This window comes from Oryx dammah, unplaced genomic scaffold, assembly GCF_014754425.2.
Source record: "Oryx dammah isolate SB20612 unplaced genomic scaffold, SCBI_Odam_1.1 HiC_scaffold_2, whole genome shotgun sequence".
NCBI lineage: Eukaryota > Metazoa > Chordata > Mammalia > Artiodactyla > Bovidae > Oryx > Oryx dammah.
The window spans coordinates 21,630,551-21,643,702 of record NW_024070186.1 but is presented as its reverse complement, the minus strand read 5'-3'; the positions used below and the strand labels follow the sequence as shown (position 1 = coordinate 21,643,702).

At 38.9% G+C, this 13,152-nt stretch overlaps 1 protein-coding gene and 1 pseudogene across 2 annotated transcripts in view; one reads left to right on the top strand and one right to left on the bottom strand.

Annotated features, from left to right (window-relative positions):
• LOC120857287 (inhibitor of carbonic anhydrase-like) overlaps window positions 1–13,152 on the bottom strand; it is a 46,211-nt gene that overhangs the window by 31,402 nt on the left and 1,657 nt on the right. For both annotated transcript variants that reach the window (XM_040232767.1, XM_040232769.1), the window contains exon 2: window positions 2,838–3,010. In XM_040232767.1, coding sequence (XP_040088701.1) covers window positions 2,838–3,010 — 173 coding nt within the window. The remainder of the gene's footprint in view (window positions 1–2,837; window positions 3,011–13,152) is intronic.
• LOC120857313 lies at window positions 634–2,218 on the top strand (annotated as a pseudogene).

Below are 13,152 nucleotides of genomic sequence, written 5' to 3'. Positions count from 1 at the left end.
TGGAGCCCAATGCCGTAGTGGTGGACATTCACAGTTTGCATCGACATCGTATCATGTGGATAATTAGCTATCTTTAGAAAGCTGGAAATATGTCTAAATCTTGTTCTCTTCCAGGTCTTCTACATCTGTCCAAGGACCTTGTTCTTTGCAACACTGTTATTAAATATGTTATAGTTTCAGACAGGCCTCAGCTACTCCCCTGCTCATTTTTCACAATACTATTTTATATTCTCATCCACATTTAAGAATTGCAAAGTTATTTCATTGACTTTTAAAATTTTAATATTTTTATAAAATTATATTAAATTTATGAATCAACTTTGGGAGAATATGCAAATATATGAAGTTTAGTCTTCCTATCTGGGAATACAGCATATGTTTTAATTTATTAATATTATTATTGTTCATTTGTCTCAGCCTCTTGTATTTTATTTATTGTATTCTTGCAGATCTCTCATATACTTTTTTTCCCCGAAACATTTTTCTGTGTATCATCTTACATGTAAATAAGATCATAATTTGGGGTTCTTTTTCCCCAACTAGTGACCACTGACAGTAAAATTGACATTAAATTGTGACACATTTATCTTTTACCAAAGTAGTTTTCTCATTAATAATTACAGTAGCTTTTTTCTGCCCGTGGACGCTGCCGAGAAAGCATCGTTGAAGTCTTCCCCGCCTCCACGGCCGTCATGTCTAAATCAGAGTCTCCCAAAGAGCCCGAACAGCTGCGGAAGCTCTTCATCGGAGGATTGAGCTTTGAAACAACCGATGAGAGTCTAAGGAGCCATTTTGAGCAATGGGGAACGCTCACAGACTGTGCGGTAATGAGGGATCCGAACACCAAGTGCTCCAGAGGCTTCGGGTTTGTCACATATGCCACGGTGGAGGAGGTGGATGCGGCCATGCATGCGAGGCCACACAAGGGGGACGGAAGAGTTGTGGAACCAAAGAGGGCCGTCTCAAGAGAAGATTCTCAAAGACCTGGTGCCCACTTAACTGTGAAAAAGATTTTTGTTGGTGGCATTAAAGAAGACACTGAAGAACATCACCTGAGAGATTATTTTGAACAGTATGGGAAAAGTGAAGTAATTGAAATCATGACTGACCGAGGCAGTGGCAAAAAGAGAGGCTTTGCTTTTGTAACCTTTGATGACCATGACTCCATAGACAAGACTGTCATTCAGAAATACCACACTGTGAATGGCCACAACTGTAAAGTGAGAAAAGTCTCTGTCTAAGCAAGAGATGGCTAGTGCTTCATCCAGCCAGAGAGGTCGAAGTGGTTCTGGAAACTTTGGTGGCGGTCGTGGAGGTGGTTTTGGTGGGAATGACAACTTCGGTCGTGGAGGAAACTTCACTGGTTGAGGTGGCTTTGGTGGCAGCCGTGGTGGTGGCGGATATGGTGGCAGTGGGGATGGATATAATGGATTTGGTAATGACGGAAGCAATTTTGGAGGTGGCGGAAGCTACAATGATTTTGGCAATTACAACAATCAGTCTTCAAATTTCGGACCCATGAAAGGAGGAAGCTTTGGAGGAAGAAGTTCTGGCCCCTGTGGTGTTGGAGGCCAATACTTTGCCAAACCACGAAACCAAGGTGGCTGTGGTGGCTCCAGCAGCAGCAGGAGCTATAGCAGTGGCAGAAGGTTTTAATCACTGCCAGGAAACAAAGCTTAGCAGGAGAGGAGAGCCAGGGAAGTGACAGGGAAGCTACAGGTTACAACAGATTTGTGAGCTCAGCCAAGCACAGTGGTGGCAGGGCCTAGCTGCTACAAAGAAGACATGTTTTAGACAATACTCATGTGTATGGGCAAAAAACTCGAGGACTGTACTTGTGACTAATTGTATAACAGGTTATTTTAGTTTCTGTTCTGTGGAAAGTGTAAAGCATTCCAACAAAGGGTTTCAATGTAGATTTTTTTTTTGCACCCATGCTGTTGATTGCTAAATGTAATAGTCTGATCATGACGCTGAATAAACGTCATTTTTTTTTTTTTAATGTGCTGTGTAAAGTTAGTCTACTCTGAAGCCATTTTGGTAAACTACCCCAACAGTGTGAAGTTAGAATTCCTTCAGGGTGATGCCAGGTTCATTTGAAATTTATTTACAACCTGCTTGGTGGAGAAGCTGTTGTCTTCAGAACCTTGGTGTAGTTGAACTGACAGTTACTGTGTTGTGACCTGGAGTTCACCATTAAAAGGGTCACCCATGCAAAGTCATGGAGTTTTTTTAATTTTTTTTGGTTATTAATGATTGTTGGCACATCCTATGCAATATATCTAAATTGAATTATGGTTCCAGATAAAGTTATAGATGGGAATGAAGGTTGTGTATTATCCATTATCATGTGTAATCAATAAAAGATTTAATACCCTCTTGAAAAAAATTATAGTAATATTTCTAATGATTTCATTATACTTTATAGGCATGTAAGCATCTGAAAATACTGACATTTTGTTGGTCTCTATCATTTTATATCATTGCATTATTAGGAAATTCCAAAAACAATATTAAGTAATAACAGTGACACTAAAACCTATTGTTTATTTCTGAGTATTTATATATTTCTCTTTCAGTACAAATCTGGCTTTGCTTTACTATGGGCATTCTTACTGCATCCTTATCTATCAGTTGTATAAATATTATTATTATTGCTGTTTTCACTATTAATGAATGTTGAGCACCTATATTTTCATCCACACACAGTCCCTGTACTTTCAAGTCTAGTTCCTTTGGGGAGAAAATTGTTCTAGAGCAACAAACTATAGCAAGCACAGAAAAAGAACAAGAAAGTATGGATTTTCTCCCACTCTGCTTAGACAGTAGTGACTTACCGCAATGGCCCTGATGCAGTCACGGTAAGAGGTTCTCTTCACACAGGCGACGTGAGGACCATCCGCTGAAAGGACTTTGTTCATGTTGTCGTGGAAACTGTAGCACTTACTCGCCTCAAGATTCGAGACAGTGCACCATCTCACAGTCTTCTCAGGGACAGCCAGACACAGCCCTAGGGAAGAGGGGCCAGATGTGTAAGGGAGCCACAGTACTCACCATTCTCTGCGGGACGGAGAGGTTAAAGACAGGTCAGGGGCTGGCTGAGAATAGACACAAAGTGGACTGGCTATCTGGTAGGTCCCATGTCTCGGACTGTACCTTTCCCTTTGTAAAAAAAAAAGCCAAAAGCACCCTCCAAAAGTTAAATATAGAATTACTATATGACCCACTCATACTTTTGGTTATCAGTATATACCCAAAAGGATTGAAAACAGGCATTCAAATACTTCTGAGAAATCTGTATGCAGGTCAAGAAGCAACAGTTAGAACTGGACATGGAACAACAGACTGGTTCCAAATTGGGAAAGGAGTACATCAAAGCTGTATATTGTCACCCTGCTTATTTAACTTATATGCAGAGTACATCATGCAAAATGTCGGGCTGGATGAAACACAAGCTGGAATCAAGATTGCCAAGAGAATTAACAATAACCTCAGATTCACAGATGACACCACCGTTATGGCAGAAAGTGAAGAAGAACTGAAGAGCCTCTTGATAAAAGTGAAAGAGGAGAGTGAAAAAGTTGGCTGGTGCACTGGGATGACCTAGAGGGATGGTACGGGGAGGGAGGAGGGAGGGGGGTTCAGGATGGGGAACATGTGTATACCTGTGGCGGATTCACGTTGATTTATGGCAAAACCAATACAATATTGTAAAGTAATTAACCTCCAATTAAAATAAAAAAATTTATATTAAAAAAAAAGAAAAAGAAAAAGTTGGCTTAAAACTCAACATTCAGAAAACAAAGATCATGGTGTCTGGTCCCATCATTTCATGGCAAATAGACAGGGAAACAATGGAAACAGTGAGAGACTTTATTTTCTTGGGCTCCAAAATCACTGCAGATGGTGATGGCAGCCATGAAATTAAAAGACATTTGCTCCTTGAAATAAAAGCTATGACAAACCTGGACAGCATATTAAAAAGCACAGACATTACTTTGCCGACAAAGGTCCGTCTAGCCAAAGCTATGGTTTTTCCAGTAGTAATGTATGCATGTGAGAGTTGGACTATAAAGAAAGCTGAGCACTGAAGAATTGATGTTGGAGAAGACTCTTGAGATTCCCTTGGACTGCAAAGAGATCAAACCAATCCATCTTAAAGGAAATCAGTCCTGAATATTCATTGGAAGGATTGATACGAAACTGAAACTCCAATCCTTTGCCACCTGATGCGAAGAACTGACTCATTTGAAAAGACCCTGATGCCGGGAAAGATTGAAGGCAAGAAGATAGGGGATGACAGGAGATGAGATGGTTGGATGGCATCATCAACTTGATGGACATGAGCTTGAGCAAGTTCCAGGAGTTGGTGATGGACAGGGAAGCCTGGAGTGCTGCAGGCCATGGGATCTCAAAGAGTCAGACAAGACTGAGAGACTGAACTGAATTGAGTCAAATACATATACACAAATATTCATAGCAGCACTTTTTGCAATGGTCAAAAAAGGTGGGAACAACCCAAATGTATAGCAAGGAAAGACTTGATAAACAATATATAGTATATCCATACAATGGAATGTAATCTACCATAAAAAGAATAAAGCAATGCTACAGCATTGATAAAACTCAAAAATAATATATTAAATGAAAGAAGTCAGACACAAGTGGCTATACATTATATCATTCAGTTTATATGAAATATCCCGAATAAGTAAATCTATCGAGACGCAAACTGGTGGTGGCCAGGGGCTGGGGGAGAGGAGGATGACTGCAGGATAGTCTCTTGGGTGATGGAACCATGCTGGAACTGGATAAAGGTGGCATCTGTATAACCTTGTGAATACTGAATACTACTCAATCTATACTTTTATTTAATCACTAAATATTTGCTGATTTATTTGGCTGCATCAAGTCTTGGTTGGGGCACACAGGATCTCTAGTTGCTGCATGCAAACTCTCAGTTGTGGCATGTGAGACTTAGTTCCCTGACCAGGGATCGAACCTGGGCTCCCTGCGTTGAAAGTGCAGAATCTTAGCCCCTGACTCACCAGGGAAGTCCCTGAATTGCATACTTTTAAATTACTAATTTTGTGTTAGTGAATTTCACCTCAAAAAAGAAAAAAATCTTATGGAAGGGAAGTTGGAACCCAAGTCTTTGTCTTGACGTTGGATACTTCAGCCTTCCATGGTAGTAACTGCTGGGGCATTAACATCAGTGTCAGTTCATTTTACTAGCCCTTTGCTGCTGCTGCTGCTGCTGCTGCTAAATCGCTTCAGTGTTGTAATTAGTGTTGACAGTATTATGAAAGCAAAATGCTGTTTACAAATTTGCAGTATTTGGGCAAAATGTCAACTTAGTTGAAATCCAGATGAGAGTAACGGTAGTCACAGCTACCAGTTTTTGAGGCGGCCCTGTGTGTCAGCAGTGGGCCACACTCACAACCCTTCTAGAACTCCTGCAACTGTCTTGCCATTTAAATACTGATGTTCCCAATTTGTAGATGAGTTTAAGCAAGCAAACAAAAAAAACCTATCAGAGACTAGAAATGAAGCTAATCCTTGAAACCCTTGGTCTGTTTGACCCCAAAACCTGTATTGCTCTTTAACTGCCTATAAGTAGGAAATATAAGAATAAATGGGGCAAGAGATATCAAATTTCACTCAGAGAAATCCGTACCAAAGACAGGAAGTAACAAATGGAGTGCTTCAGCTTTGTTTGAAAAGGCCCATTTGACAGCAGCCACCCAGGGTAGGAGAGCCAGTGAGAGAGTGGAGCTGTTGGGCCATGTGCCCTTATGCAGAACAGACGTGTGCAGAGTAATAACTCATGTTGCATTTTGCATTTTGAGCCTTTCAAAGCATGTTTACTCTGCTTGCCAATGCATATTCTTAAAACATTCTGCTCTTGGAAATGACTGGTAACCATGGAGACAATACAACTCTATAAATGAAAATAGCTTTGTAAGTAGATTAAGTTACACAAAGAGCTACTGTATACAACTGCAGTTTTCTTCTTTTTCAAAAGTATACACTTACTGTGAAAACTTCTTCGGAAGGTTTGTATTTTCCATCACTTTTGCTTGTGTTCAAATGATTAAAGCTTCAGCTTTTGCACTACTGATGTTTTTAAATTTTTTTTTACTGAATGAAAGATTCAGTGCTTTACAATTTTCCAAAGTATCACATAGTTGATTTCATACAATCTTATAATAACCTTTTTTTTCCCCTCCCTTACTTCTATATTACCCCTCACTCTTTCCCTCTCCCCAGTGATAGCCATATAAAATAGGGTGAGTGATATTTGCATTGTTAGGGAAAAGCTAAAACCTTGACAAAAACATGGTACTAAAACAGGGAACTAAGCGAAACAAACAAAACACAAAACAAAAAAATTAAACCAGATAGACTTCTGTTTCCACCTATGACAGATAACTGATATGGGACTTGCCCTAGCACTTTAAACAACTGAAAAAAACAAGCAAACAAACAAAAAGCCTGGGGAAAAAACATATGAAAAAAAAAGTTTTAAAACACTGGGCAACAGGAAGTTCACGATTATGATCCTTGAGAGAAGGGAAACAAATAAGGTAAGCCTTGAAATCACTCTAGCTTTCTTCCTGGACAAAATGTCCAGATGGCAGGGCAGAAAGGAGCAAACAGTCTGATGGTCATTCTAAACTGAGGAGACAGAGATTGTAGCTTGGCAAGGCAGAAGCAAGTAAGAATGTGCAGCATAGGGTACCAAAGAGCAGGGAATGCAAAAAGAGAGGAGAAAGAGAGAGAAATAGAGATCCAGAATTTTCACACCCTGAAGATTCTGGCTAATTATCAATCTGATCATTGTGGAGACCAGGCAAGGAAAACTGCTAGGGAAAAAGAATTTAATGGGGACCTTAAACCAAGCATTTCACAGAGTTCAAATGGGGTTAGAATCATCTGGGTTCACACCATTCAGAGTGGAGAAAATCTTATTGAGTAAATAGTGCATTTTTGAAAGATTCCAGAAGTAAGCTAAACTAGATCTGGAAAGAAAAGTAATCTAGACATAGCCTAAACATCTTGAAAACTAATCTTAAACATTAAGCTGATCTGAAGACATTATGAGTGCCTGCCAGAAAAAAGGTTGATACCGCTTAAATTAAAAACAAATCCAGTACTCAGTAAGGTAAAATTCACCGTGTGTAGCAACCAATAAAATTAATACACACGTGAAGGTGCAGGAAAATGTAAACTATAACCAGGAGGAAAATCAGCCAATAGAATCAGACCCAGAAGTGAAAGAGATGAGGAAATTAACAGAAAATAACTTTAAAACAGCTATTTTAAATGTTGAAAGTATGCTCAGAGATTTTTTTTTTTTTAAAGCATGGACATCAGTGCTGCCAGGGGATGTGGCACTTCCTTTCTGCTCTCACACTAGTCGTGTGTCACCACATGCACCCTGAGCATGCAGAATGATGCCAGCAAGTGTGAGGACCTGCACTTGCCATGGAAATACTCCACCAGCAACTGTAACATCAGTACCAAGGACCATCCAGATGAACCTGGCCAAGGCTGACAAAATGACAGGCAGCTTCAAAGGCCAGTTTAAAACGAGGCCATCTGTGGGGCTATTCACAGGATGGGAGAGTCAGATGACCAGTCAAGGCTTATGGCATTGTGTAAAAGAACTTCTGACTGGAGAAGATCATGGAAATGTGAAATATTTTTCATAAATAGTGACCACCTCTCAGAAAAGAAAAACATGAGTATGATGAGGATACAAATGTAAGATGTAAAGAGCCAAAAAGAATTGCTAGAGATAGAAAATCTGAAATGAAAATTCTATTGGGTGGGATTAACAGATACTACAGAAGAAAAAAGATGATCTGGAAGACATTATTAGAAACCACCCAAAATGAAACAGAGAGAAAAAAGATCGAAAAACAAATGATCTGAACCTCGGTGATTTATCATATAGTATCAAGTGATCTAACATATGTGTAACTGGAGTACAGGATAAAAAAGGAGGGAAGGGACAGGAAAAAATATGGGAAGAAATATTCAGTCAGAATATTTCCTAATATTATGAAAACTACAAACTCACAGTTCTGAAGCAACCAGAGAAAAGAGGCAAAATTAGGTACAGAGGAACAAAAACAATAAATATCTCAGACTTTTTGTCAGAAACCACACAAGTTAAAGACAATGGAATGATATCACTAGAGTGCTGAAAGAAAAATAACTCACTAACTTAGAAATCTACAACCAATGAAAACAACTTTAAGAATTGAAGGAAAACACAAACTTTTCCAGGCAAACAAATGTTGAGAGAATTTGGGTTCAGCAAACTTGTACTACAATGAATGTTAAAGGAAGTTCCAGACCCAGGTGGTTAGTTACACTGATGAATTCTGTCAAACACTTAAAACAGAAATCTCACCAGTGTTACACAAATTATCTTGTAAAGTAGAGGAGAAAGTAATACACCTAGAAAATATTTCTTATGTTCATTGGGAAAATATTTCCCACTGTTCATTGCAGCACTGTTCATAATAGCCAGGACATGGAAACAACCTAGATGTCCATCAGCAGATGAATGGATAAGAAAGCTGTGGTACATATACACAATGGAGTATTACTCGGCCATTAAAAAGAATACATTTGAATCAGTTCTAACGAGATAGATGAAACTGGAGCCGATTATACAGAGTGAAGTAAGCCAGAAAGAAAAACACCAATACAGTATACTAACACATATATATGGAATTTAGAAAGATGGTAATGATGACCCTGTATGTGAGACAGCAAAAGAGACACAGATGTGTAGAACGGACTTTTGGACTCTGAGGGAGAGGGAGAGGGTGGGATGATTTGGGAGAATGGCATTGAAACATGTATACTATCATGTAAGAAACCAATTGCCAGTCTATGTTCGATACAGGATACAGGATGCTTGGGGCTGGTGCACGGGGATGATCCAGAGAGATGATATGGGGTGGGAGGTGGGAGGGGGGTTCATGATTGGGAACTCATGTACACCCGTGGTGGATTCATGTCAATGTATGGCAAAACCAATACAGTATTGTAAAGCAAAATAGAGTAAAAATAAAAATTAAAAAAAAGAAAAAAAAAGAAAAAATATTCATTTTCTAAAGACAACATTAACTTGATACCAAGTCCAAACAAGGACAGTAAAGACAAAGTAAACTACAGCCAAATATCCCCCATGAACACAGATACAAAAATCATTTACAAAACATTAACAAATCAAAAAATATTAATAAATCAAATTTAGCCAAAATTTTTTTGAGTGCATGAATACATACACACACACACACACACACACACACATTTATCTCTTACCCAGGAATGAAAAGTTGAATTAAAGTGCAAAAATTAATCAGTATTCAGTTCAGTTCAGTTCAGTCCAGTTGCTCAGTCGTGTCCAACTCTTTGCAACCCCATGAATCGCAGCATGCCAGGCCTCCCTGTCCATCACCAACTCCCAGAGTTCACTCAGACTCACGTCCATCGAGTCAGTGATGCCATCCAGCCATCTCATCCTCGGTCATCCCCTTCTCCTCCTGCCCCCAATCCTTCCCAGCATCAGAGTCTTTTCCAATGAGTCAACTCTTCGCATGAGGTGGCCAAAGTACTGGAGCTTCAGCTTTAGCATCATTGCTTCCAAAGAACACCCAGGGTTGATCTCCTTCAGAATGGACTGGTTGGATCTCCTTGCAGTCCAAGGGACTCTCAAGAGTCTTCTCCAACACCGTAGTTCAAACGCATGAATTCTTTGGCGCTCAGCCTTCTTTACAGTCCAACTCTCACATCCATACATGACCACAGGAAAAACCATAGCCTTGACTAGATGGATAGTTCACCATATTACAGAGTAAAACAAAAAAATCCATATGATAATCTCAGTAGAACAGAAAAGGTACTAGCCAATTCAAAATTCCAAAGTAAGGATAGAAAGAAATGTCCTTAACCTGATAAAGAGCATATACAAAAAAATCACACTCACTGCCATACATAATGGTGAAAGACTGAATGCTTTCCCTTTCAGGTCAGAAACAAGTCAAAGATAGACATTCTCATCACTTCTAACATTGTAATAGAGGTCTTAATCATTTTAACAAAGCTCAAGAGAGGAACAAAGGGTACACAGATTGGAAAAGAAGATACAAAATTGTCTATATTCATAGATAACATGTTTCTCTACAAAGAAAACTTTAAGGAATAAATGAGTTTAGGAAGATCATCAGATTTGAGGTCAATATACTGAAATCAACTGGATCTCTACAATGCTAAAAAGATAAAGAATACAAAAACAAAACTTTAAAAATACTACTTACAATGACATATCTAGAGATAAGTTCAACAAATTATGAATAAGATCTATACATGAAAACTACAAAATATCCCCAAGATAAATGAAAGAAGACCTAAATAAATAGATATAGAATGTTCATGGATTAGAAAACTCAATATTAAGATGTCAACTCTCCTCAAAATAATATATATTGTGATCCCAATAAAATCCAAACCTAATCTTGCTTTTTATAGAAATTGATAACCTGATTCAAACCTGTGTTTGGATATGCAAAATACCTAGATGGCCAAACCAACACTGAAGTAGCACAACAGAGCCAGAGGATTTATACTATCTGATTTCCAGACTTACTCTGAAGCTATAGTAACCAAGGCAGTATGATCTTGTCATAAGGAGCGACTAAAGCTTATGTAACAGAACAGTCTAGAAATTGACCCATATAGAGGCAGTAGGTCTTCCCTGTAGCTCAAATGGTAAAGAATCTGCCTGCAGTGCAGGAGACCCAGGTTTATTTCCCGGGTCAGGAAGAGGCTCTGGAGAAGGGAATAGCTATCCACTCCAGTATTCTTGCCTGGAGAATCCCATGGAAGGAGGAGCCTGTTGGACTACAGTCCATGGGATCAAAAAGAGTCAGACTAAACTGAGCAACTAAAACTACTACTATACTATAACACTACTACTATTATAGAGGCAGTAGATTTTCAACAAAGCTGCCAAGGTAATTGAGTGATGAAAGGATATTCTTTTCAAAAATAAAAAATAAAGAAGCTCTCAAAAACAAGTCCTGGAAAACCAGATATTCATATGAGAAACATGAATCACAACTCTTTCTTTACACCATACACAAAAATTAACTAAAAATGCATCATAAACCAAAATACAAAACCCAAAGCTATAAAACTTCTAAAATAAAACAAAGAGGAAAACACTGCAACTTGTGGGGCTAGCCAGTTATATTTTTAGAGACGACACAAAACATAATAACAAAAAATAAAAATTAGGTAAGTGAACCTGATCAAAATGTAAGACATTTGTCTTCAGAAGAAATCATTTAGAAAATGGAAAGCTAAGCCACAAATTTGGTAAATAATTGTAATACATCTATCCCTGGTGGCTCAGACAGTAAAGAATCTACCTGAATGCAGAAGACACAGGTTCGATCCCTGGGTTGGGAAGATCCCCTGGAGAAGGGAATGGCTACCCACTCCAGTATTCTTGCCTGGAGAATTCCACGACAGAGGAGCCTAGTGGGTTACAGTGGGCTACAGTCCATGGAGTCACAAAGAGTTGAACACGACTGAGTAATGTGTAAGTAAAGTGTAAGTAATATACTTTATCTGACCAAGGACTTGCATCTAGAAAATATAAAGGGCTTTTTAACTCAAGAAGTCAAATAATCCAGTTGAAAAATAGGGAAATATTTGTACAGACACTTTATAAAAGAAGATATACAAAAAAATCTTCAGCATTATTACTCTTCAGAAAAATGCAATTTAAAGCCATTGTGAGCTACCACACAAATCTACTAGAAAGGCTAACTGTGAAAATACTGACAACACCAAGTGTTAGCAGGATGTAGAGCAACTGAAATTCTCATATTGCTGGTAGGAATGTAAAGTGGTACAACTACTCAAAAAAAACTGACATTTTCTTAACAAGTTAAACATACACTTACCATTATGACCCAGCAATGCTACTCTTAAATATTCACCCAAAAGAAATAAAAACATATGTCTACCCAAAGACTTGGATACTAATAGTCAAAGCAGCTTTAGTCATAATACCCCCAATCTGAAGACAATCTAAACATCCACTAAGAAACTAGTGGAAAACAAACTGTAGTAAAGACATCGTGAAATACTATTAAGCAGTAAAAAGGAGTGAACAACAATGTGGATGAATCTCTGAACAATTATGCGGAATGAAATTAGCCAGACACAAAAGACTAGGTACTGTATAATTCCATTTATGTGAAATCTTAGAAAAGGAAAAACTTATCTAAAGTGGGAAAAAATGGGAATGACTAGGAAGGGATAGTGGACAGTTTGAGAGTGACGGAAATGTTCTGTGTTTTGATTGTGGTGGTAGTTATATGGGTAGGCATGTTGTTGAAATTCATTGAACTGTATGTGTACATAAAGAAAGGCATTATATTAAATGTAAGTAAAAGTTATTTTTAAAAGAAAGGGGGGAAAAAAAAAGAAAGGGAGTGTATGTAAGCAAGCTAAGGGTCAATGGAGTCAAATAGCCTAAACTAGACCAGCCATCAGTAACACTCCATCAGATCATGTGACAATTTCAAGAAGGGGTACTCAGAGCCCACCTTGAATATTTCAATCTGGTAGCCCATGCTCACTGTGTGGAGAAATCTCTTCCCAAGAAGAGCAAAAGATCGAGAAAGGTGGCAGCCAAGGTGGAGGGACAGGCTGTTCTGAGCCCCTGGTTCTTGGCTTTTACAAGGTATCCTAATCACCACCTCCTCTCCACTGACAATTTTAGTTTAAACTAGTTTGGTCTCATTCCTGTCATCTGCCACCTGAAGAATTTTTATTGGAAAGGAACACTGAGCTTTGAGGAAAGCTGGTCCCCAATTCCAGCCTTGCCCAGCGCCAAGAGGGATGAAATGTTGGGGTGGAGTGGGCAGAGGACAGAGGAGAGGCAGCTCTTGCCTCTGTTTAGTAAACACAGAGCTAACTAGGAGAGTGAACTCTTAGTCAGTGCCTGACACCGCCAGGAGAAGGATGGAGGAAGAACAAACAACACAAGCACTGTTCAGGGAGAATGGGGAGAGACCAAAACACAAGCACTGTTCAGGGAGAATGGGGAGAGACCAA